The 27,256-nt window shown below is 39.0% G+C and overlaps 1 protein-coding gene and 1 long non-coding RNA gene across 2 annotated transcripts; both read left to right on the forward strand.

Annotated features, from left to right (window-relative positions):
* The first annotated feature begins 1,357 nt into the window (after nucleotides 1-1,357).
* Nucleotides 1,358-3,205, forward strand: LOC128606443 (carbohydrate sulfotransferase 1-like). Its single transcript, XM_053622569.1, has one exon. It carries the CDS (start codon nucleotides 1,397-1,399, stop codon nucleotides 2,663-2,665), a length of 1,269 nt encoding a protein of 422 aa, XP_053478544.1. The 5' UTR covers nucleotides 1,358-1,396; the 3' UTR covers nucleotides 2,666-3,205.
* Nucleotides 3,206-12,488: 9,283 nt separating this feature from the next.
* LOC128606445 (uncharacterized) lies at nucleotides 12,489-17,223 on the forward strand. The gene is made up of 2 exons (XR_008385679.1): nucleotides 12,489-15,538; nucleotides 15,829-17,223. It is a non-coding gene; the product is annotated as an uncharacterized LOC128606445 (long non-coding RNA).
* The last annotated feature ends 10,033 nt before the right edge of the window (nucleotides 17,224-27,256 follow it).

Raw genomic sequence — 27,256 nt, forward strand, 5'->3', positions numbered from 1 at the left:
CTGGCCTATTCGTCCTTTATCATCATCATCATCATCATCATCTCTCTTTCTTTCTCTCTCTCTCTCTCTCTCTCTCTCTCTCTTTGTGCGCGCGCGCGCGCGCGTGTGTGTGTGTGTATGTGTGTGTGTGTGTGTCGCTCAGCGCGTGCGCGTCTCCCCGTTTTTTTTTTTTTTTTTTTTTTATATATATTTTTTTATTGCCAGCAACCCACGCGCATTATCTCATTCCCATTCAGGCAGAGATATCAGTTGTTCCTCCGTCCTCTCTCCAGCCCTGTGCTGTTATATCTCAGTATTTAGACACTTTCAGGGTTTTTTTTTGCACTCCATGGATCTACATCGCTGGCATCGGTCCTTCTTTTCCAGCTGACTATCACACACTTTCACTGATGCTGCCGTTGTTGCAGCCTGCGGTTCGTGACGGCTTTAACACCAGCTCGGAGGTGAGGAGAAAAAACAAAACAAAAAAACAATCACATCTGGTTTGTTGTTCATTCATATCAAACCCACAGCTGGATGTGATTCACTGTCGCATTGTTGATCTTATGTAGTGTATATGCTTTCATTTGAGCTTCTAAACCATAAACTGTAAACTATAAGCTCTAAACTATACCGAAGTGAGTGGGTAGAATTTTTATTATTATTATTATTATTATTATTTTATTTTTTATTTATTATTTTTTAACATACGACATACTTAAATGCTTTGTGCATGGTAATATTTGTCATGTATTTATTCCAATATAGATATAAAACAAACTATATTTAACCATTACTCCTATTTCCTTTAAAAAAAAAAAAAGAAAAGAAAAATGATTAACTAACATGGATGTATTAAGGCAATTTGGAAATCTCTCAACATGCAATGTGCTTTTTAAACAAACTAATTCTTTATTGTTAATTGTTATTCTTATGTTTCTTAAAATAGATGCTACCTGAAAACATCTCTAAATTCTAACAATGGTTGAACAGTATTTATGTATGTAAGTGTGTGTGTATATATATATATATATATATATATATATATATATATATACATATATATATATATATATATATATATATATATATATATAATTTGTGATGATATTATGTGTGCATACAGTTCAGATTTCTGTGTCACGTAAGAACAAAACATGGTGAAATCTTTAACAGTATGTCCTTCCATGTGAATGTTTTACCCCAGATTGAACAGCACTGTTCACATGAGTGCCTTTCTGAAAGGAAAACGGTGTGTTGACTTGTTCCTCCTCCTCTGTGGTCACTGGAAGGCATGAATGCTCGCTCTGTGTTGCTCGCAGTCATATCCCTGTGTGGCAGTAATGAAATGTTTCCTTCTCTGCACTCCAGACAGGACTAGATCCCGTCTGCAGAGCCTGGATGAAGTTTCCCAGCCATGCAATGTTCTTGGAAGGCTGTGATACTGCTAGCCTTGGCCTCCATTGCCATCCAGTACACGGCCATCCGGACCTTCACATCCAAGTCTTTCCAGCTATGCCACGTGCCGATCCAACAGAACTGCAGCCTGAGTGGTCAGGAAACAGACAGCCTTTTCGAGCGTGGATGCGACGAATATACTTACTTTAGTTTCAACACATCACGAAAGACCCACATCCTGGTGTTAGCGACAACCCGCAGTGGATCATCATTCGTGGGGCAGCTGCTGAATCAGCACTCAGATATCTTCTACCTGTTCGAGCCGCTTTACCATGTCCAGACAGCTCTGATTCCTCGTCTCTCCCACAGCCGGAATGCGGCAGACAGGCGAGTGATGCTGGGAGCCAGCCGGGACTTGCTGCGAAGCCTCTATGGATGTGACTTGCACTTTCTGGAGAACTACATCAAGCCACCACCAACCAACCACACCACGGACAAGCTGTTCCGTCGTGGGGCCAGCCGAGCGCTCTGCTCTCAGCCCGTCTGTGACGCCTTCAGTCCTGGTGACACAAATGTTGAGGAGGGTGACTGTGTGAAAAAGTGTGCGACTCTAAACATGACACTTGCCGCCGAGTCTTGCCGGGATAAGCGCCATGTTGCCATAAAGATCGTTCGGGTACCTGAAATAGGGGATTTGCGGGCACTTGTGGAGGATCCACGCCTCAACCTGAAGGTCGTTCAGCTGGTCAGAGACCCAAGAGGAATCCTCGCCTCTCGTATCGAGACCTTTCGGGACACGTACCGTCTGTGGAGGATCTGGAGGGCAACCGGAAGGAAACCCTACAACCTAGATTTGACTCAGTTAACAGTAGTGTGTGAGGACTTCTTGAGCTCAGTTTCTACAGGACTCAGCCACCCTTATTGGCTAAAGGGGAAATACATGTTGGTGCGATATGAGGACTTAGCAAGGAACCCTCTCCAGAAAACCAAGGATATCTATGACTACCTTGGGTTATCAATGGACAAAAACGTCGTGGACTGGATTCAAGCAAACACCAGGGGGAGCAATGAGCTCTTGACCAAACACAAGTATGGAACAGTGAGAGATTCGGCAGCTAACGCTGAGAGCTGGAGACTCAAACTGTCCTTTGACATGGTAGACTACACACAATCTGTGTGCCAAAAGATATTGCACAGGCTGGGCTATAAAAGTGTCAAGTCTGCCGAGGAACTGAAAAATATGTCCATCTCGCTTGTGGCGGACAAAGTTTTTGTACCTTTTTTATAATAAAGAGAGTTGTGAATGACTATTTTTGATATATTTATAAATGTTGCCTTATGATTTGTGTTAAGGCTATAGCGTCCATCATCACATGTTCAAAATTGCACTAAAATTGTATACATCGATTTTTTTTTCCATCTATAAACAGTAGCACACAAAATAATGCAGAGTGCAAGTCTACTGATGCATACGAATGAAGTTCTCTTCACCGAAATCATCAAAAACAACAACAAAAAAAGTGACATTGCTCGTCCTTTTATGCCTGGCTATTGCTTTAAGTGAATGTCGCCATATATTCACAGTCATTCTCGTCATATTTTTCTCATCGATCCCCTGAAAAGAATGATGATGACTCAATGTGGCAGAGATGACACACTGTATGTACAATAAATTATGAATGTTGCAGTTCACCTTTAATATCATGGTGCATTTCTGCTTCTCTGATGTCTGTAAAAGGTGGACATTGTGCCACATAGGAGCAATAGCATGGACTTGGGTCACATGGCTAAATTAATTGAGTTTAGTGACGAAGTGCAAGAGGTTTCATGGCTTCCAGTAGGACCGGCGGATCAGAAAGTCCAGGAAAGTTAAAAAACCCAAAAAACAAAAACAACATGCAAATGTAACATGAGGATGTGAGCCTGCAGTGTCGATGGCAGCGTGCAGCCCATTGAGATGCAGAGAGCGGGAGCAGAACGCTTTGATCTGCCTAGCTGTCATGGCTGGAATCCCGCATGCTCTTATCCCACAGTCACAGGGGTGTTGGATGCATGCCTGTGGTACACCATTTCTCTTTCAGAAGGTGTCAGTGCTATGAGTAACATGCCATCTAGCTGTGTTTGGATATTCTTTGAAGAGAATATTTTCAGCATAGCTTCTTTATTGATTGCTAATACTAACTGTAATGATGACAAATATTTTATTATCAGTATTAGCTGTCTGGGATAAATATACTAGCTAAGGGCTAAGTCCTTCCTCTCTTTTGAGGAAAAATACATCAAATAAGGCTCAATCTTTGGCATTCATTTTCTCTTATTTGCTTAAATGACTATTATTGATTATTTTTCTTGATCCAAGAACAACAGCACCACTAATGGTCATAAGTACAAATACACCAAATAGTATGTAGTAGAAACTGGGGCTGATTTGTTATTAACCCAGTTGTGTCATGATTTCATGTGCAAGTTTATTTTCTACTACAATAACACATCATGAGGAGTGATTGAGAAGGCCCACGTGGAATACAATGGAGCATGTAAAAGTGTAACATAATGTAAAAGACTTCATCATTCGTAAAGACTAAGTGTCATCCATCCATCCATCTTCTATACCGCTTATCCTTCTTCAGGGTCACAGGGAAACCTGGAGCCTATCCCAGTAAGCATCGGGCACAAGGCCAATCCATCACAGGGCACAATCAGACATAGTGTGTGAATACACATTCACACACTACGGACAATTTGGATATGCCAATCAGCCTACCATGCATGTCTTTGGACTGGGGGAGGAAACCGGAGTACCCGGAGGAAACCCCCACAGCACAGGATGAACATGTAAACTCCGCACACACAGGGCCACGGTGGGAATCGAACCCCCGCCCCTGGAGGTGTGAGGCAAACGTGCTAACTACTAAGCCACCGTGCGCCCCATGCCATGTCGTAATTACCATAATTATGAGAGTCTGACTTGTAAGAAGCTTTCACATCTCCGTAGAACTTGTAATTACAACTTGTAAGCTAGGAATTTTCTGAGGGCGCCGACTTGTACCACCTGACTTCTCCAACATCATGTGGAAACACTCAAAATGGTGGCGGCTTGAGCAGTAAAATGTAGTAAAGTCATTATTTCCTCATATTTCTGTGTAATGATTTATATAATTTACTATTATTATTATGTCTTAGTTTTAGTGCAAGATTAATCTGAAAACAAACTAAAGACATACAGTACATTTGAATGTAGCTAGCAGTGAGTTGGAGTTGTTGTTTAGGTTTGCAGCAACCCATTACCAATTCCTGTTATTGTTATCTGATTCTTTTATTCTTCAATAATCTGGTTCTTCAATACTTAGCAAGAGCATACAAATTGAGATTTAATGTTGTAATTATGTCTTTTGCAGTTGTCAACAACATCATCTCACAGAGATTCATTTTTCTGTATAGAAAAGCATAATTCCGAGTCCGACGACGTAAACAGCTCCGAGTAGAATGTCCGTGGTTGTCATCTAGTAATTACTGCAATGCTGGGGTACTGTTAGGTAGTAAAATCTTTTTTAGCCTTTCCATTCACTATCCTGACCATCTGTCACTGAAAAATTAATCTCAAGTGCACTGTATTGTATGGCAACCTGTCCAGTGTAGGATCTGGACTTCCTCACTGTCCATTTTTGCTGTAGTAGTGATTATCAGGACTCTCGATAGAGGTTTATTTAGAAGACTGACCTTATCTGAAAGGTTACCGTCTGCTGCCTATATGAGCTATCTATGAGGGCATGAGCTGCTTGTAAATTCACAATGTACTGTTTCCCAGGGCATAGAAGTGATAGGATATTTGTGTTGCATCCTACCATAATGGATAAAGAAAAGGTTTTCACACGCTGTTGGACTTTCAAAAGCCTACTTGAAATCAGGCTGCCCACATTTTAATACACATGAGTCATCATAGTCAGTATCCTGTCCTCTCCCATGTTTTAGCCTCCTACCTGCACAGTAACTGAGCTGCCAGACAAAATGATTATTTCACACTCCTGGTGGCAGACTTGCCTCATGTGCCCTAAATAAAGACCTTTTAATCCCTGCTCTTACTAAGCTCTAACAACAAAGTAGCCAATTCTACTCTAATACGTAAACACTAATGTTTCCTTTCCAGCGTTGCTGTTTTACTGCTATCTTTAGATAAATTACATAGCTCTTATTTTCAAATAAGGTCCATTGGAGGTAATTTCTCTAACCTGCCATGCTAGAAAGTGGTTTTATTTTTCACAGTTGTGCTTTTTTTGGTGTTCTGTTCACTACACATCGCAACATGAAATTGTTCTTATCTCATATTCAGTTTAAAGGGTGGCCCAGAGGTGCAGCAGGAACCTTTACAGCTTCCTCACAACCCCAGGGTCCTCAATTCAACCCTGAGCTTCAGTTAGTGTCTCTGTGGAGTTTCACATGTTCTCCATGTGTCCATCTGGGTTTACTTTAGTTTCCTCCTACATCCCAGAAGATGCCAGTAGATGGAATGGTGAGTCTAAATTGGGAAACTTATTTTAGGTGTGTGTGTGTGTGTGTGTGTGTGTGTGTGTGTGTGTGTGTGTGTGTGTGTGTGTGTGCATGGTGCCTTGCGATGTGCCTTGCGATGTGCCCAGTGTTCCTGGGACAGATTTGTTTCTGTCAAGTCAAAATGGCTTGAACATCATCTTTTTAATATAAATGAGACTTGAAAATGATAAAAAATTAATATTACAGGTAGGTGGTGAGTGAGATATTCAGTTTCAAATGGATAATTTTGACCCAAACAGAACATAAGGATTAAGGCAAGACACTACAGGTACAGTAGAAACCACAATATTGGTCACTTTGTTAATTTTTCAGCTTTTTATTTTTATTTATTTGTTTATTTATTTAACTTATGTAATTTTAAAATGAAATTGCATGGTATTTAATATGTATGTATGTATATGTATATGTGTATATATATATATATATATATATATATATATATATATATATATATATATACATACTTTTCGGTAAATATCTTTATCTTAAAAGAGCCTTCACAGAAATGGAAATTTCTGTATAATTAATTACCCAAAGCCTCCTTTCCATAAATAAATACAATTAAAAATGTTCCAGTAAAAACAACAACAACAACAAAAACAATAATAATTATCGTAAGAAGATCTGCAATCATCTGGAAAAGATTGAGTGTGATATCTTTTTTTTAATTGACCCTATTCACCTGTAGGGTCTTGCCTTAAATGACTCAGTGCTATTCAGATCACTGGGTTGTACCGAGGTTCCACTGAAGCATGGCCAGGAGGTTAGAGGGGCTGATTTGCGATGCTGCTGGCTGTCTGTAGGAGAAACAGGCACACAGATTCAGGATGCTGCAGCGTTAAATCACTCAGGAATAAACCTGCAGTCAGCCAGCCTTTAGGCCTGGTGATTTCCTTCTTTTTGATCCTCTGGTTTGGTTGTAAAGCTGTGTACTCAGAGTGTTTCTGTGGGACAGATTTGGGTGAAGTGAAATATACAATTCCAGACACGAACTAGTTTAGTCACTTTTTTATAGTGTGAAAGACAGATACTACATTTAGTTAATAATAAAAAAAAAAATGACCAAGAGAACAGATTGCTCCAAGACAGACTAAAATGTATTTTTGAGGAGTTTTTCATGTTCTCCCAGTGTCTGTGTGGGTTTCCTCCAGGTTTTCCATCAAAATTCCTTCAAAAGACATTTATTAATTCGTGATGTGCCATGACGAATGTAATACAAGGCACTAGGCAGAGGGAGCTCAGTGATTAAGACATTGAACTAATGATCAGAAGGTTGTTAGTTCAAGTCCTGCCAAGAGCTGCCAATCTGCCAGTGCTAAGGCTTTTAAGCAAGGCCCTGAACCTTCAACTGCTCAGTTATATAAATGCATCTGCCAAATGCCATAAATGCAAATTCAATACAGACTACTTACAATTGTAAAACAGTACACATTTTCTCCTGATCTAAAATAATGACTGGGATTCTTGCACACAGTGAAAATAAATACCGGCTGAAATATATTTATAAAAATAGCAGATTTATAATATAATGAGTGGAAGTGTCATTAGAACAGCCGTGATTAGAAACAGACTGAACACATGAAAGACTATGTAGAGTTACCAGATGAGTAGATTTGGATGGAGTCTGAATTATTATTATTATTTTTTTTTTTACAAAATTAAAGCATATATTTGCCATGCTGGGCGCACGGTGGATTAGTGGTTAGCACGTTTGCCTCGCACCACCAGAGTTGGGGGTTCGATTGGTGCCGCCGTCCTGTGTGTGCTGAGTCTGCATGTTCTCCCCATGCTGCGGGGGTTTCCTCTGGGTACTCCGGTTTCCTCCCCCTTTCCAAAGGCATGCATGGTAGACTGATTGGCATGTCCAAAGTGTCTGTAGTGTATGAGTGGGTGTGTGAATGTTTGTGTGAGTGTACCCTGCGATGGATTGGTACCCTGTCCACCTTGTGCACGATGCTCCCTGGGATAGGCTCCAGGTTCCCTGCGACCCTAAAGGATAAGCGGTATAGAAAATGGATGGATGGATGGATGGATTTGCCAAGTTAGCAAACAACTGTGGAACTGGATTTGGTTCATTCACAGCAAGATGAGTGTATTAATGTGGTTGGAGCGATATTAAGCCATATTTTCTTTTATGAAGCAATGTAACGCTAAGCTCACAGTCAGAATGCACAATCTGGAAAAGCTTAAGTCATCCATAATCATTGCATTTCCCCTTTTACTATTTTTTATTTGCTCAGCTTTGACACGTTATTATGATTGTGTGCTTGTGTAAGTGCAATATATTTTTGTATTATTTTATTCATCCAGCTGGACTGAATGTAAAAAATTACTGATACCATTGCTGACATGCAGTGTTTTTTTTTTTTTAAACATCAAAAACAGTAAACAGTAAACAGCACTGCTTTTGTAACTTTCTATCAACAGCCTAATTGTATACATATCTTGTTCTTTCTAGCCAGGGCTTGGCTATAGCTTGGAATGTGGAGAGCAGGATTCTGCTAAGAATATGGCCTACATACCTACATTCCTTAAGAATGTATATTTCCTACCAGGATGTGGAAGTACTTTTGGTGCAGTGTGTGGTTTCTTTGAGGAGCTGGAACTCTCAGTACTCTCTATCCACCCCCAGACAAAGGGCAGTGACTTAATCTGATCACTTGGGTAAGGTCCTACTGTAAATATCAATCAGGGATACAATGAGATTTCAGAGGTCCTATCTGTCTGAATCTGTGGTCCCTGAAGACAGACACTAAAGGCCAAACTGCATGGCGGACCATTTCACTTTATTAAACATGGAGGCAGTGCGTGCTGTCTTCTTTATCCTGGCATATAAGCAAAGAATGGACTCATAGATATACTGCATATCATGTGAAATATGTCAGAAAAGATTCAAATTTGGTGCAGTGATTCCGATCAGTTTGATGTAAAGTCTGTGAAAAAACGGAATCAACTCAGCTGCAGGAAGTCAACCAAACATGGCGTGAATTTTCGAAAGCAATTTTTTTTTTTTTTTGTAGATGTGTGCTGCAGAACTGAGACAAAGCATGTTAAATAATACCTTTTTTTCCATTGCAAAATCTCAGAGCAATGAATAAAAAGTACATTTTCAGCCCTACACGCCCCTCAACCAATGTTTTTTTTTTTGTTGTTTTTTTTTTTTTTAAATTATGTGCAATGTGAAACCAAATCAATCTAAATACCAAACAAACCAAAAGTATAAATTTACAGCTCATACATAGGAACTTTTATGGAGAATGCTTCATATAATGAAAGACTAATCATAAATACATGGGGGGGAAAAATCAGTTAAATCAGTTAAACAAAAAAATATATGAATATATATAAATCCTTGATGTGGTGAATTTCTTTGGTTAGAATATATTTTTTTAACGTTTGTGGAAGGAGTCTGAGTTATCAGCACTTTTTAACAGTCACTCTGCTTTGTAAAGTTTCCCAGCACAGCAAAGTCTTCATTACAGAGAAGTTTACCCTTTATAATTGTTGTTTCATTAACTTCAAGCGAGAAAAACGTGATGCTGGGGAGGAAACGACGTTTATCATTGCTATTTACTTTAAACGATAACAGGAACTAACTTGCCTCATTAAAATAAAACTATAAACCATTAACAAGCGCAAAGTGTCATTCATTAATACATTTGAAATTGTAATAATTGGCAAATCACTATACTATAAACAGTAGTACTTCCCTGTCGTATAACACTTTTGTATATTCATGTGTTATTCCTTACTTTGTAATGTCTCCGTTTGTTTTCCCCCCTGCCATTGACGTTGAGTATGATTATTGGATTTTCCCTAATTAACCTCAAGCTGAGTATACACACTGCCTCTTGCCCTTACCACACAAAGTAGGATCTTTCTATTTCAATCATTTCTTTATGAAAAGCACTTATTTTTGCGATGCTGCTCTAACAAGAATTTCCTACCAGCATACTTACATATGGACCGATGGAACAGTGGTAAAAATGGTAGGCAGAAAATAGCCCTCGAGTTCCTAAACATGAATGTGTACATAACATGTAACACATAACGTATAACAAACATGAAGGAAGCTATTCAAGAAAGACTATTTCAGACATTTGACCTTGACTTTGGTTGGATCAATTCCAAAATCGAATTGGTTCATCTGTTGGTTAATTTAACCACTCATTCTTGAGATATCTCAGTAACGAATCTCGGATCGATGGACGCACTGACAAAATGAATTGTCTTATAATGTGTTCACTACATTAAGAAAGAAAACGATTTCCTTGAGATCAGTAGCAATGCATAACACATCGAGAACTGTAGAGACTGACTCAAAATTAGTTACCACAAAAAAATAAGGGGCATAAACAGTCTGTTCGAACACAGCGAAAACGAATGTCTCAGTTTTAAATAAAGTTGTTTTTATTAATGTGTATTACGTAGATGAAAAGACAACAACAAAAAGTTCTAGGTAGCAAACTCTTGGACCTTGTCTCTATATTTTTCCACATCTATCACCATCTCTACTTCTGGTTTATATGTATCTCATGCAGACACACTTGTTGATGTTAGAGTGTGAGTTCATACTGTCGAGTTTATTTATTACTGGCTGAATATTTCACCTGTCCATGTATTTGGCCCTTGTGGATATAGATCTTATGGTTTGATAATAATTATGAGCCCCCCTTAGACCTTCACCCCAGTGTGTCTGTCTGTATCCAAGGCAACGTGAGGTGATGAAGTGCATCACACTGCTGAGGAGCATACGTTGACAGAATGATACATAACTACTTATTGCTTTTCTCTTTGAGAGGAAATGCAAAGCAGAGATTCTTCAATCTATCACTGGCTCACACTGCCCATCACCCCCCCCCAACCCCCCCCCCCCCACACACACACCTCCATCTCAATGCGCTGCCTCTGTTTAGTCTTTCTCCTCCAGTTTTCTTTCTGCCCGCTATTCCACATATATAACATACATAATTTATAGAGATTAATATATTCACATTAAGCGCACATATATACATTTGAAATCATAATTTTTTAGCATTTTGAACAGGGACCTTTCAGTAAGTATTACTAAAGGTGTAGTGTTTTTAATCAGGCAGCTTTACAGAAATCCTGATGTGCATTTGTCCTTAATGAAAAATCCAGAGATTACAGTTGCAAGCAAAAATAATCTGAGATTACATGAAGACCATCGATCATTGCAATACTGATAAAATGAATGAAGCAGCCACGTAAGTCATCACAAAGATCGTCACTCTAGGTGGATTGCTTGCTCGTTAACTGTTAGACACAGCACCGTTTCCTGTTTTTGAAACTAACACCTATGTTATATTAACACTTATATATCCATCTATCCATCCATGCATTTCCATACTGGATTAATCTTAGTTATTATTAGCACTTTTCATAGTTTTTCCCCTTCTCTTTTCATTCTTTCTATTCTTTTGTGTTTCGTTTCTTTTTTCCTGGTGACTAGGTTGATGGGGGATGTGTGTAAATAAGGGGATGGGGGACGCACACAGAAATCTGTAATATAATACAAATTATACATACATCTGTAATTTATTTAAATGTGGCAACCTCAAAAAATGTGTGGGATGGGCGTGGGGGTGATATGATAATATGTGATGTGATGTGCTGGTTTATCCAATCAAGAACTACATAAGAAGTACAATGTGGTTGGAAAATGAGGTCTAAGAGCTTGGAGAAAGGTTTGGGATGTTTCCACTTTGTGAACACCGAGTACCGAGATGATTGTAGTCTGTCTGGTAGAACAACACGTGTTGGTTTCCGTCTGTCGTCCAGTGGTCATTATGTTTGAAGGAAGGCTGACGTGACATGTCATTGCCGAGGCCGTTCTCCTTCCTCGAAGCTGTACACATTAGTGACTGCTGGGGAAAAACCGCAACGCACTGAACCTTTTCCAGAATGACAGGCCCTCTCTGACTCACATCTCTGACCTCTCTCTGATCATTCCTCTCTCAAAACATCCAAAGAGCTTTCATTTCTGGAAACTGTCAACATAACTCTTATCTTGGGTGACCTTTGACCAGTGATTCAGTCTAAAGCTCAGCAGTGGGCTTTTCTTTGAAGCAATCACGCTGACTTTTGACTGTACAGACTATTTCTTTGGGCAGATATACGGTGGTGCTTGAAAGTTTGTTGTTGTTGTTGAAAGAATTTTCGATATTTCTGCACAAATGCAACCTAAAACATCATCAGTATTTTGGAAGTCCTAAAAGTACACAACAAGAACCCAATTAAACAAAAGAGGCAAAAATATTATACTTCTTTCACTGACATGTTGGTCTATTTTCACTTTACCCACAAGGCCTACCTGTCGATAGCAGTACAGTGGGATTTAGCCTTCATTTCATCTCTATATAAAGAGAGCAATGCAGCAGCACTTTAGTCTTTTCTAAACTTTTTTAAACTTTCATGCTAATACTACCATCATTGTTATCATGCCCGTCATCTTGTAGCTTGTTAACTAGCCGATCCAATTCTCTGCCATAACATATATATATATATACATATAGGAAAATAATCAGTGACGGGGTGGTGTGATGCACACCCCAAAAGTTGATTATTTTCCAATAACAGCTCAAATGGAACTCTTTTTTCCCCCCCTTTATACCACAATTTCACAATTTTTATTTAATGAAGAGCGCTCTGTCATACTTGTATTCCATGTAATGTCTTGGAATGTCTGTGAAACAAGTTAATTCCTGTTATGTTATCACGGGGCAGCTGTGGCTCAGGTGGTAGAGTGGCTCAGGTTGTCCACTAATCGTAGGGCTGGAGGTTCGCTTCCTGGCCCACATGACTCCACATACCGTAGTGTCCTTGGGCAAGACACTGAACCCCAAGTTGCTCCCGATGGCAAGTTAGAGCCTCGCATGGCAGCTCTGCCACCATTGTTGTGTGAGTGCGTGTATGAATGGGTGAATGAGACACAGTGTAAAGCGCTTTGGATAAAAGTGCAGAACACTTACACCTCACCAGCATCTATTTTTTTCTCTCTCTTGAAGTAAATAAGACAAAAAATAAATAATAAATAAAAAATGCAACCAGAAAACAAACAAAGCGCTCTTGAAGACATTCGCGAGTTGAGAAAGTTACTTCTGATGGTTACAACGCACTGACACTGGAGACTTCTTCCATAAGTGTTAAATATATCATACTGTATATGTTCAATTTGTTTGTGCATTCAGAATGTAGCTTTCCTGAGAAGTATTGATGTGGTATTGGTCACTAAACAGTTTTTTTTTTTTTTTTGACCCTTTACCCAAAATGACTTTGACATCATATAATCATATTTTAAATAACACACAAAGTTCAACTGGATATGAACTGATCTGGCTGGATTAATGTAGATTAAATTGATGAAACAGCTCTCAGTAGTGAAAATTCCTGTAATTCCATCTGATAGAAAAATCCGTTCTCTCTATCAAAGCCTCGGTGCCAGGCGTTATTTTTTTTTACTGCATTGTCAGATGATGAACAATGACAATAACCCTTCAGTTCTTACAGTGCAGTCTTGTATAGCTCCCTCATTCTTATTCACATCCTTATCAGAGTGCAGTTAAAATCCTCCAGTACGTCCTCTTTCTCACGTGACTGATGATGGAACGACATTATGCATATATTTACACAAATGCTTTTTTCGGGTCTATTTGTAACAATCAGAAATATTAGTCCATATTTATCCCTGTCTCTCTTTCTCAGAAAGGCACCTACAGTACTCTAAACCAGAGCATTCGTTAACAAGGCTCTTAAGCTATTTTCTCCCAAAGTCTCAACAGTAGCTCATTAAAACAACAACATTCTTTAAATCTGAATGAGTGGATTTATCTGTCACAGCAGAGAAGTGATGCAACGGCAGCATTGAATACGGTAACCGCACTGACATGAAATGCGTTCCTTTCCCACAGATGTTACAGCTGGATCTCATCCATATTATCATGCGCATGATGAAACAAATAGGAAATTTTAGCCTACTGGAACAAACTTGGGATAGAATCCAGTATCAATAGCTCAATAATTCATAAATACAGATCATAAAATGTTATTTTTGCTGTACTGTTGTTATGTTGAACATGATGGCTCATGATGTCTGGATTGTAAATGCTAAATTAGAGATACTGACAAGAATATGCAAGGGGATATGACCAGTCCGTTCTTCTTAATCAGAAAATTCTTAAACTCTTAGGATAGAGGTATATAGGTCAATAATTTTGAGTAATAATTTTTTTTTTTTTAAAATGTACAAAAGTATGTGAACAGGATGTGAAAACTTTCTGACCTAATGTCTCCAGCCCTGTAGATAGTTTCTAGTCCAATGAGCTTTCAGATAAATAATTTGCATAAATACACGTGATTGGCTGATGATCTGCTACACAGGCCGCAATGATTCAAAACACTGACATTGGAGACTTCTTCCAAAAGTGTTAAATAAACATCTCCTGTCAGAAAACTTCACCGTATCAACAGTTACACACGCGTTTATGTGGAGCATTCATCATAAAAGTCTCTGTGAATGGCGTTACTATAGAAATGATAATGTATTAGAACAAGGACATTAATATAAACCTGTGATTTGTATTACTGAATCAGATCTGCTGCTATAGAAAATAAATCAAGAGCTTCTGACCAATCAGAATCAAGAATTCAACATTGTTGTGACTTTTTTTTTTTTTTTTTAACTTGGTAAGGTATTATTTTATGCAATGCAAGACAGTACATTTGTGTGTGTGTGTGTGTGTGTGTGTGTGTGTGTGTGTGTGTGTGTGTTTGTGTGTGTTTATGTGCGTGCACATGCTTAATGGTGAACTACAGTAAATGAGAATGCACCTTTGCAACTCCACAAATATTTTGCATTCCCCAGTGAGAGTAAAAAGGAATTGAATGTTGATGTGAATGCTGAATAAGCTGAAGCGGTGATGCCTGACTCGGGAGTGAGTGAGCGCTGTCTAATTACAGATGTTCTGATTGAAAGGCTCAGGGGGAGGTTTTAATTGCACTGTGGAGATGGTGTGTATTCAAGACACTACCCATGCTGCATCGCTGCCCTCACCCTTGCACTCCTGCAGGATACGCCGGACTTTGTGTAATGAGACAGAAACCCCCCCACACATACACACACACACACACACAGGAAGTGGAATGCATACAAATCATCTGGTCAGAATATCCACCACAAGAGAATCTATTACTGTAAAAACATGATGTGAATGCAGAAAACAAAAACAATAACACTTCAGTGCAGCCACGTTAGACTTTAATTTACCGCTAATACTGTAAGTACGTGTTCATAAAAATGCTAGCTTCTGTTCTTAAATCTGATTGGCTGTGCCGTGTTCAATATTTGCACACCTGTGACCGCATCACGGTAATTAAATTCTGTATTAATGCACCAGGTTTTAAGCCAATCAAACCGTTACACTACAGCGGTTGTTGTGTCAATAGAATATACATCAGTTTTGTTTGTTGTGTTGCTTAGCAACCAACGTTTACTGTTAACTGTTAGACTACATTTGTGGCGGACGAATTGTTCACTGTGAATATTATTAATATTTACCACAAGATGGTGTGCATTACAGTGAGTTTACCACAGGTAAGGGGTTTCATGTCATGCATCATTAAAATCACTGCAACATACCCTCTCATGGTTTATTGCTTTAATAAGTAGAAAATACCACAGGGCCGCAGTTGATATCAGCTATTCAACAAATATTAATCCTCATAAATTCCTCATTCCCAACTACATATATTTTAAATTCTGTTGAAATACTAGATTTGTAGTATACCATATATATTATACTGTATATACTATGAACTACTAAAAAAAATGCTGTCATTTGGCAGACATAAGCTCATTTTCTGTTGATCTTCATGTGTTTCTAGATGTTTCCCAATTGCAGGGCAGCACTCTACCTGCCCCATTTACTTCCATGGAATTATAATTACACAGTGATCAATGGGAACTGCAGCAAGCTCTAATAGAGATCCGTAACGGCAGGATTTTTGGAGCCCCGTGCTCACTCTATGAACATTGTCAGTGGAGAATGAGCAGCAGATAGGGTAGTTAATTCCAGGGTTGCCAGATTGAGATAGTTTTAAACACTCCGTGGCCACCAAGATCTTGTTTTAGGAAATACTCTGAATAGAATCAAATACATTTCTGCAAAATGGCAAAGTGTACAGTAAGTGAAGAATGTGAGGCTGTGATGTACAGAACAATATCTATTGTAAAATATATTTCAATGTTTGGGAGAGGAAAAGGGAGGTATGGGGTGGACAATGTCCGTAGATCAGAAATACATGTGAAATACTTGGCTTTCCCTGCAGAAAGGCTGAGGAAAAGAGGACACTTATCTCCTTTTTCCAATGAACATTTTTTTTGGACTAGTTTCAGGGTTTGTGTGTGGCTTTGGATATGTGGTTGGGCTGGAGATTTTGCTGCAACCTGTCAATGCTGGTTAACCTCAAACACAGATGAACAAAGATAGGCCGAAAACTGCTCAAAACGAGCTCCTATAGACTTTATGCCGGATGACTGTATGGTGTTGATTCTCAAATGCCTGTCACGGGGTTGGCTATAACATAAGTCAAGCGTAACGACCTCTTGATTTTGTTTGAGGCTATGTTGTTATTAATGTTGGCCTGTTCCACCAAAATCTATGGCTGCTAGTGAATATTATTGAATATTATATGAAAATTATTTAGCAACATCAGAGCTTATTCGGGTTTGTGTGAAGTATTCCATCCATCCATCCATCCATCCATCTTCTATACCGCTTATCCTTTTCAGGGTCACGGGGAACCTGGAGTCTATCCCAGGGAGCATGGGGCACAAGGCGGGGTACACCCTGGACAGGGTGCTAATCCATCGCAGGGCACAATCACATACACACTCACACACCCATTCATACACTACGGACACTTTAGACACGCCAATCAGCCTACCATGCATGTCTTTGGACTGGGGGAGGAAACCGGAGTACCCGGAGGAAACCCCCTCAGCACGGGGAGAACATGCAAACTCCACACACACAGGGCCACGATGGGAATCGAACCCCCGACCCTGGAGGTGTGAGGCGAACGTGTGAAGTATTGTTTATGGAATTTATTCTGTTGATGTTGTGAGAAATTCTTATATGTAATCTATGTGGATATCCTGTTTACAAGCATTTCGCTTGATATTTTGGTAATCCTTTAATACGTTAAACCTGTCAGACATGACAGGTTTGAATATAATTGAATTTGAGCTGTAAAATAAAGCTGATTGACTGACTGTCATTTTTGAAGTATTATTTCTTTATACATGCTGTGTTGAGACGTCACTGAGAGCACTATTAAAGTGTTACGATCAATTTATTACTCATTATACTACAGCATTTTTGCATTCCTGAATCTTATTGGTTGGAAGGTGTTGATTAATTTTCTATAACATCAGCTCAAACAGTAATTCCAGCTGTAATTCAATCAAATCACAGGTTTATATGAATCCCCTTGTTTTAATACGTTATCCTTCCTATAGTAACAACTTATACTCTGAATCTTGCATCATTTTTGGCTGTTTTCCAGAACTGTGACAGGTTTTTAAAGATCGCCGAACACGACTTATAATCGTTATTTATTTAAAATATAATTTTACGCTCCCTTCTGATTACGCAAAGGCCGATAAAATTCAGCACGTTATTCTATACTCAATGAACTGATGCGGGATCATTAAAAAAAAAAAGAGTGTGAAAAGCAGAAAGAAGAAACTGTGAGAAAAGTAGGCTGGCATCTGGTCTTGAAATGCATTCATGACATGCTGAAGAGTGACAGAAGGAAAAAAAAAAAGGGGGAAAAAAAACCCCTCCTTTATTGGTACATGGAAAGGAAGGAACAGTCTCGACCTCCTGCTATGCGGTGTGCAGGTGCTGCTGCTGTGCTCTTTCGCAATCATTTCTTAGCGTCGTTACTGTGAAGGAATCAGAAGAATGATCCCACAGATGTTATATAAATCCACTTGCATGCATTAGTGGTGTTAAAAGTGCTTCTCTTTGACGAGTGCTTTCCAAGCTAAGCCTTCAAATAATTTTATTTCGCTGCTGATGGAAAGTAAAGTGGGTTTGGGACATTAGCTAGCAGCCTCACAAGACAGCTCTTAGTCATCTTTCTCTTCAGCATGCAGCCTAACGTCTAATAACTTCCAAATATTATAAACTCTCACAGGAGTGCATCATTATAATAACCATATGGCATTTATCAGCTGTGGTACCCAAGCTCATAAACACAGAAGTCAGTGTGAGAATGATATATACTCTATTTCCAAATATATACTGTGTAGAGGGACATGGATAGGTGTGATTTATTATCATAATTATATTTTTAATAGTACAGTATCTTACCAGTGCAAACAAGTTATTCTAATTTTATTATATTCTAATATTTAATATTTTCTGGCACCATGAGCATTGATTTTCTGTCATGTGCTTTTGTTTACTGGTTCTAGTTTTGTCTCCACCCCTGTCCTGTCATAGTGTGGTTACCCTACTGTGTTCATCTGTACTGTGTTCACTCCTTCACCTTGTATACTGACTATGATTCTTGTATTCGACACAATAAAGATATACTCACTTGCATGCTGCCTTTCCATGCTTTCTTTCTTGTGATTTAATACATTTAATAGTGTGATACTTTAAGTAATGTTGCCATTATTTTTATATTATGTTAATTTATTTTTTTTGTGTCAGAGATACATTACATTTTTAAAGCTGTAGTCTTAAAATCATTGTATCTCATATCATTATAACGATATCCTACTAGTTTATCATACAGAGGTGTTTCTTTTTTCCACATCAAGCAGCCCTATTTAGGCAGCCTTTATCGTTCTTTTAAATCCTTCTGGATAAATAGAGATTTGTGTCGTATGGGTTTCACTCGCTAGCAGTATTAAAGCTAAAAGCTAATAAACCCTTGCGAGGTGGATGTTACACTTTGTAAATGTGCCAGTCTCTGGGATCAACAGGTAGATGCCTAGGTCAAACCGTGAGAGAGTTACCGAGGTTAGGCTTAGAGGAGTGGTTCCACCTCATTAACATTTTATACTAGGTCAAGTGTTGACATGCCAAATTGAATAGAGGGTTTTAGTAGATTCGGGGAGTTAAACACTTAGTTATTGGAGGATTTTTTTTTTTTTTTTTTTTACAAGAAGTGGAAATATAATCCTAATTTAATCTACTGATATTTATATTTGTGCTTATTTTTATCAACAGAATTCATATGATGATATTTTAGATATGGTGCCAACTTGTAAGTTAATGCATGTAAGTTAATGAAAGTATTACTCTTCGTTATAATAACATAAATAACATCACATTAAATTATTGTCACTAGACTAATAAGATAACAGATTAAAAAATGCTTTTGTAAAAGTCAATCGTGATGTCCAATCATCAACAAGCATGTGATATTCAAAAAGGACCTCCCGTTTCCATTTTGAATTAAGTATGATGTGTTTCTGATGTGTTTGTTGTTGCGTTCTCCATCCATCCATCCATCCATCCATCAAGTCTTGCCACTTTAGTGACCCACCTGTATCAAAATTCTCCTTAACAAAATCTCCATAGGAAGAGAATTCATTCCAATATAAAAGGGTTTGTATTCTGTTCATCTTTGTATACTTCAAATCCACGTTATTTTCTTGCATCATCATAATCACAATCATTGTCAGCTCTCCAACATAAAAAGGTGTGTGTGTGTGATGTAAGAAATTACACTGTCTGCCTGAAAAGTGGGTTTCATTTGGTGTGATGTGATCAGGAAGGATTATACCTCAGGCACCACTTTCATATATGGAGGCTTGAAACATCACACAAACAAATTATTTAATCATCATAGGTTTGGGGAAAAAAAGATCCAGACCTCTGGCATTAACACTTATTATTGGAACTCAGAATGGGATATTTGAAGTTAGCCAAAAGCAAGGGCAAAATTGTGTTGTTGTTATTATTAATAGGGAATTTCAACAGCATTAGATTTCTGATTACGCTTTGTCTCGGCAAGATCAGATAAACTTTGTTAGAGAGTTTTGCTGTATGACTTTTGCTGTACAAATATTTTGGTGTTCAAATATTAAAAAAAAAAACAAACAAAACAAAACAGTGACAGAAACCGTAGAGTCTTGGTTTTCCAATGCAAATAACATAAATATTTTACAACTGCATTAAAGCTTGTCCGATTGTCCAGTTTCTGTGATGTTCTCCACACTTTAGTCTCGGATTTCTGTTCTTGACTGACAGGAGTGGAACCTGATGTGATCTTCTCCTGTTGTAGCCCCGTTACAAATAGTGATTATTTGAGTTATTTCAGTTACTGCAGTCTTCCTGTTGAGCCAGTCTGACCATTCTTCCCTGACCTCTCTCATCAACAAGGCATTTCCTGGATCTTTTTTTGTTTTCCACACCATTCTGTATAAACTCTAGGGTCTGCCTATAGCCTGCCATGCATGTCCTGTAGTATACTGTAGGTTGTAATGTGTCACTGCAGTGCATTTTATACTAAACATGCCTGAAAATGGAATCCCCATGCTATAGAATAGGTATATAGGGTAGGTTGCACATGGGGTATTACTGCTGTCAAAGGCTTATCAGTTCCTGATAAGGACAAGAGAAGCTGTCGCACTTTGATAGACTGGGAAGATCTTTCTGGCTGGGAGTTATTGTTGATCATCTGCTCCGAGCTGTCATTTATCTAGCTGAGGCTGCAGACATTGATCACGCTGTATAAACCCTAGGGTTAATGTCTTAATATCTCATGGCCTGGAACTCCAGGAGAGTTGAACAAGCTGATGAAAAGACCTGGTGTGAAGCAGACTGAAAGAAGTTGAGTTCAGATGAGCTCAGTGTGACTGGTGAATGGGAGTTGAAGGGAACAGATGAGATGAGAGCTAAAAGATGTATAGAGAGTTGGTGTGTAGGTATTAACAGAGCAGACTGACTCAGAAGAAGTTTTCGTGGGCAAACCTCTGCATCCGTTTCCACCCTGGGCGCTGCATCAGTCAGGACGAGATAAGAAAGCCTGAGGAGGTGTGGAGAATTGGGAAGGGAATGAGAGGAGAGAGGTGATATTTATGATACAGATATGTGACATAAGCCACCCAAAGGCAAAGGCATGTGTAGAGAAAGTCTGAATGTGAGAATATGATCATTCATGATCATTCTTTCTCAATTTTCAGCTTTTAAAATCATGCAGTACACACACATGCTCTCTCTCTCTCTCTCTCTCTCTCTCTCTCTATCTCTTGCACCTACAAGACTTGTTTTCAATCCCCCACCCCATTGCTGCATTCCTCCAGCTGGCTTCCTGTAGATTCCTGCATGAGATTTAAGGCAAAAACAGAACTCCAGCTACCTGAAGACACTTATCACACCCCGCTCCGCACCACACGCCACTCAAGCCTTCAAAACAGCTCGATTCAGCCCACTATTCCTCAACTTGTCAAGACTCCTCAGTCCTGGCACCCAGGCGATGAAATAAACGTCCACTGGCTGTCCAAACAGTTGAGTCACCGGATCTCTTCTAATCAATTTTAAACTAAAGTCTAGACTAAAGACCAGTCTCTTCACCAAGCACTTCTGCATTTACAACATTTATTTATGATGTGCTGGCACTTTCATGTCTGTTTTTCTCCAGTGTTTCCAGGGGGATGGTGGTGTGATTCATATTTAATAAAAAAAAAAAATGCCACAATCACTTTGGGTTTAAATCTGAAGGCAGATAAGAATCCATTCAAACATCTATCCATGTCCATACCACTTGTTCTACACAGGGTCGCAGGGTCACCTGGAGCCTATCCCAGAAAACTCTGGGCGCAAGTGGGGGACATGCCAAGCCATCACACGCCACAATCTCACACACATTCTCACACCAGAAACAATTTGGAAATGCTAATCAACCTACACTGCATGTTTTTGGACTTGAGGATGAAACCGGAGTACTCTGAGGAAAGCCCTGAAGCACAGGTAGAACATACAAGAAAGCTGGATGTGTGAATCGAATCCCCAACCCTGGAGGTGCGAGGCAAATATGCTACCCACTAAGCCACCATGCCCCCTGGTAAAAGTCATCCGAATGCAGATACAAATAAGACTATTTCTTATAATATTTAACAGATACAGATACATACACAGATGCAGACGTAGACAGTGTTATTGCATTAAAAGTAAACCAGAGACCTGCAGTATTTGTCCTAAACTGTGCCATTCAATCATCCAGCAAAACAGTATTATGCACTTCTACAAAAATGTTCTTTTCAAGCATAAAATGGAATGTTTTCAGACCTGGTTATATTTTTTACCAATGAGGAAATCAATACAAGTCCATCGTCTCTTTCCTGCCTTTATATGTCATCCCTTCTCTATAGCCTCTTCTCTATTTGCATAGATCAAGCTAGAATATCGCTCTCATTCTTTTTATTACTCCGTTTCTCTCTTATTATTTTCTCATGCAGAGTTGCTTTCTTTTGTCAATATGCCATGTATGCATTTTTGTTCTAAGCATACTTTTACCATTGTTATCATCTTGGACACTCACCCACTCATTCACAAACGCACATGCGCACACATGCAAGCAAACACACACACACACACACACACACACACACACACCTAAAATACAGAAGCTCCCGCAGTGTTGGCCATATGAGCCATCTGCCAGCCAGATGGAGAATAACTAAATGCAGACAATCTCAGTGCTGTTTATCGCTTTTTAATTATATAATTCTAAGCTTTAGTCAAGCAACTGTAATTATCCATGCTGCATGTCTTTCATGCCCTCATGCATGTCCTTGACTCCATTACAGTTTTTTTTTTTTTTTTATGATTGCTTAAGTGCAATTTTGAAAACAGGGCTCATTTTGTCAAAACACTACACACAATTCACACAACCACACACACACGTATGGCACCGTATGGCACGCACATGGTTCATACAATCTGATTCTGTTTGAACCAGTTACCCACTGCTGTGCTCAATCTAGAGATATTGTTAGAGTAAAGTACATGAATATATTGACCAAACACGACACACGAGACCAGTACTGCACGCTGATGAAAATATTTATTCCTCTCCACATTGTAAAATCAGTCAATACATCCATGCATTTCCAGAGGTTGCATTTTGCACTGAAAATCAGAATAGAGCATATTCTAATACAGTACATAAACACAGCAGAAACATTTGTGGAGACAAAAAAACAGAAAGCATGATTTAAAAAAAAATAAAATAAAAACCTAAGCATCATCTCTTCGCCTAGCTGGATCTTTCCATAGCACTTTGTCAACATCACAGGCTATGTCCTCTCTCACAAGAAAGCGAGGGAAGGATCTTCTTGATTGGTAAATGCATCCTTGCACAGACCCTTCACCAATTAGGTTGCAAGCCTCCTCCATGGCTTGAATGAGGAATACCCTGACATAATTCTGGAGATCTTAAACCGGGGACACTTCCAAGCTCTCAGAGCACATAGGCATCGCCGCGTGACCCTGATTACTCTCAGGGGTTTTGTCCTCGGATGAAACCCCCGACTTTCAGCCACAACGGAACAATCTCATGTGCAATTGGCCCAACTGTATGATGTTCTCTGCTGCTGCTGTAAGCCCCAACAGTCTCCATAGAGACTGGATGGGGATGCCCAGACCTAACTTTATCTTGCTCAATGTTAATAGGATTGCCCTATGTGTGTTGGGGATAGACACGCCCTCATCATATTCGAATTCCGTATAACCCCTAGAAAAGTCGCTCTCGACTGGAGAAGCAACTTTCTCTGAGGTTCAACCTGAGCCCCAAGCTCCTCACGTGGGTCAGAACAACTTCTCGATGTTCAAATGCTAACTTCCTGGACCGCACTAGAATTAACCAGTTGTCCAAGTAGTTTTACGCACAGATGGCCTGAAGTCGCAAAGGAGCCAGTGTGGCATCCATGCACTTCGTGAAGGTGCAAGGGGATAAAGCTAGTGAAAGGAAGAACTGATATTGATATGCGTTGCCTCCAAACGCAAACCTCAGGAACTTCATGACTGGGCAATGGAATATGCGTCTTTTTTTTTAGATCTATCATCACAAAGCAATCCTCAAACTGAGTCTGTGGAATGACAAGGTTGAGCGTCAACATCCTGAACCTGTATGTGCAAAGGGTACAGTCCAATTGACTGGTAGGCCTGCAACACTGCCATTATATGCCGAGATCCACAAGCAAGACCCGCTGCTGCATAGGCTTTGCCAATAAGCGCTGAGGTGTCTTACGTGGCCTGGATGGCAATGACTCTCCATACTGGAGGAAGAAGTCACTTCACTCTAAAACCTGGTACTGGAGAGTCGGATCCAGAGGAAAGAGCGAGATATAAAGCAGATTCACTGTAACAAGTCCTCAAGATGACATTGGTATTCTCTAATGATTTTACTTCTGTCCACTCACTGGATGTTTTATTGTTTTTTGCACCGTTCTGTGTGAACTCTACAGACCATTGTGAGTGAAAATCACAGGAGATCAGCAGTTTATGTTTATGCTATCAACGATGCTACGGTCAAAGCCACTGGCATCACATTTTTGCCCCGTTCTGATGTTTGATGTGAACATTAACTGACGCCCTTGTCTTCATGTATCAGCATTTTATGCATTGCACTGCTATCACATGATTGGTTAATTGAATAATTGCATAAATGAGCAGGTGTACAGGTGTTGCAAATAAACAGGTCACTGAGTGTATTAATGGTGCTGTTTTTGAGATGTGGGTTCAGCATGTCATTGGATTAAAAAGTGTTAAACACAGTGAATGGCTTCATATTTGATTTATAGTCTAATGCAAATAAGCACAAGCCCCATACGTATAGCCACTCTATATTCACCTCTTCTATGTTAATAAATTTAATATCAGCTTTGGGTGAGGGGTGGTGCAACTGTAGACAAATGTGCATAGAACAAGACCTGCCTTCTCTGCTCTATATAGTGTTAGTGCAGGATGCTTCCGAACATCAATTAAAGCAGCTTTATGCAAAACCTTTACTGCAGTTGGATCAGTTTGAGTCACGCTGTCAATAATTACAGAACCAGATAAATCAAAGGCAGACCAGGTACAGTAAGTGGATTTTAAAGGATTTGAAAGTGGATTTCAAACCTCTTAGTCCATTTGTTAAGTCGGAATCAGAGCAAAATTGGTTTGTTAGCTATTTGGTTTGGTTTGATTTCAAAAAGATAAACAAACGTTTGCCCGGTTTGCTTAGAAATCACATAAAACACATTTTGTAGATCACATCCAGTGTTTATTTTCTCTTTTTGTTCATCCAAGTCTCCAGAACGCGTAGCATTTATGTAGCACTACAGCTCGAGGCTCAATTTGGGTCTTGCAGCTCACATCTACAAAATAAAATGCTGGCAGTAATTATTAAAATTGGTAAATAAGAGTTTAATTCATGTTTTGAAAACACATGTAATCTCTTGATTATTAGGCTTTGGCAGCTTTTAGTCTTAGTTGAAAATGCATGGTAGTTTTATCCATATTTTAGTTTCCGAAATGCATTAAATTCATTCTCTCTTTAAAAAGGTGCCATCTTTCTTAAACCTTTTTCATTATTCGTATTGGCAATCACCAACAGAGATGCATTTAATAATGTACCATTTACAATGTTACATAACTTTATAAAAGGTTTTTTTTTTTTTTACGTGTCCACTTTAGTGACTTTGGCAGAGTCAGTTACAGTATAAAAGCTCAAGCTCGAATTATGTTAGTGCAACAAAACAGTAGAATGGTTTTCTCAAACGATTACACACACAGCATCGCTGATCTAAAAAAAAAAACCCATCTCTGATGAGTATGAATATGACAGCATGTCTCATTAACATTACTTTCCCTTCTTTTCAGTTCCCTTTGTTCTCTCTAATCCCTCATTAAAAATTGGTTCCTACAGCCAACACAGCCCTGGTGACCTTACTCATGTAAGCAATAATAACAGCACTGGTATGATAAATTAATCTTTTTGAGCTAGGCTGCTTTAAAGTGCAGCACAGCTGGGGGATCAGAGTTCACAGATTATTCTGACGGGGCAAAAAAGACCTTTCACTTCAACCTACTTCTGTTGATGTTTCGGCAGTACAGGTTCATTGCACAGGGAAAGTGAAGTATCCTGAATCCAGACTGTACAAATGATTCACTCTGATGGAGTGTTTTTAGACTTGGAAAGGTTACACTGTAATATGTGACTCAGTTTGAGTTAAGAAACGGAGTGCGATGGGTTATTTTTTGCAGTCTCATATCATCTTTGCAAACATCTTCTGCACAGCAAGAGCACTTTAAATTATCTGAACAAATTACCATTAAAAAACAAAACAAAAAAAGGACTTAGAGATAAATATGGACGGAATAATTTGAATGTGTCTTAAAGGTGCAATAATCGATTGTTTTAACATATAATCTGAAAGATATGATTAACATGATTTAAAAAATAATAGTTTAGGCCATGGCCTTAGCAGAAGTGTATCAAGCAGCTGAGAAAACCCTGTTTGGTAAACTGACTTCGGGCCCAGAATGCTTGTTTGTGGTTGGATGGGCCACTTATCAGTCATTTTATATACAGTATACTGTACTCTACGAGCTACCATAGATCCTTGGGGCGGAGTTTCGTAAACATCGACGGGAATGAGGGGACAGGCTGGGCTCAAGATGTAAAAAAAAAAATAAATAAAAAATCATTCAAATGTCGAACCCACATACTTGAACATTACAGACCTAATCTTGAAAAAAAGGACTAATCATACATATTGCACTTTTAAGCAAAGTTTTTTTTTTCTTTAAGCATTTTTGATTTACACAATATTTAAAACCTTATGCATTTACAATAGTAATCAAGGAAGTGCAGAGTCAATAAATTGATCAAAATTATTATGATAATCATGATCTTTCATGCAATTATCCAATCAGCCAATCAGCTCAATGCATAAAATCATGCAGATACAGGTCAAGATCTTTAGTTAATATTAGCATCAAACATCATAAAGGTCAGAGGAGAATGACCAGGTTTGTTCAAGCTGAAAGGACGGCTACAGTAACTCTAATATCCATTCTTTACAATGATGCTGAGCAGAAAATCATCCACCATTTCAAAGATTGAGGCAGATGGGCTGCAACAGCAGAAGACCACCCCAGGTTCCACTCGTGTCAGCCAAGAGCAAGAATCGGAGGCTAACAGTGAGCGCAGACTCAGTGTAAAGTGAGTGGAAAATGGAAAGCGGAAGAGACTGGAAAAAAATGGTCTTTTTGCATATGCTTTAACATTAAAACAAAGG

This window comes from Ictalurus furcatus, chromosome 4 (assembly GCF_023375685.1).
Source record: "Ictalurus furcatus strain D&B chromosome 4, Billie_1.0, whole genome shotgun sequence".
NCBI lineage: Eukaryota > Metazoa > Chordata > Actinopteri > Siluriformes > Ictaluridae > Ictalurus > Ictalurus furcatus.

What these genes read in the sequence shown, in the direction of transcription:
- LOC128606443 (XM_053622569.1), top strand. Translation starts at nt 1,397, where the DNA reads ATGCAATGTTCTTGGAAGGCTGTGATACTGCTAGCCTTGGCCTCCATT.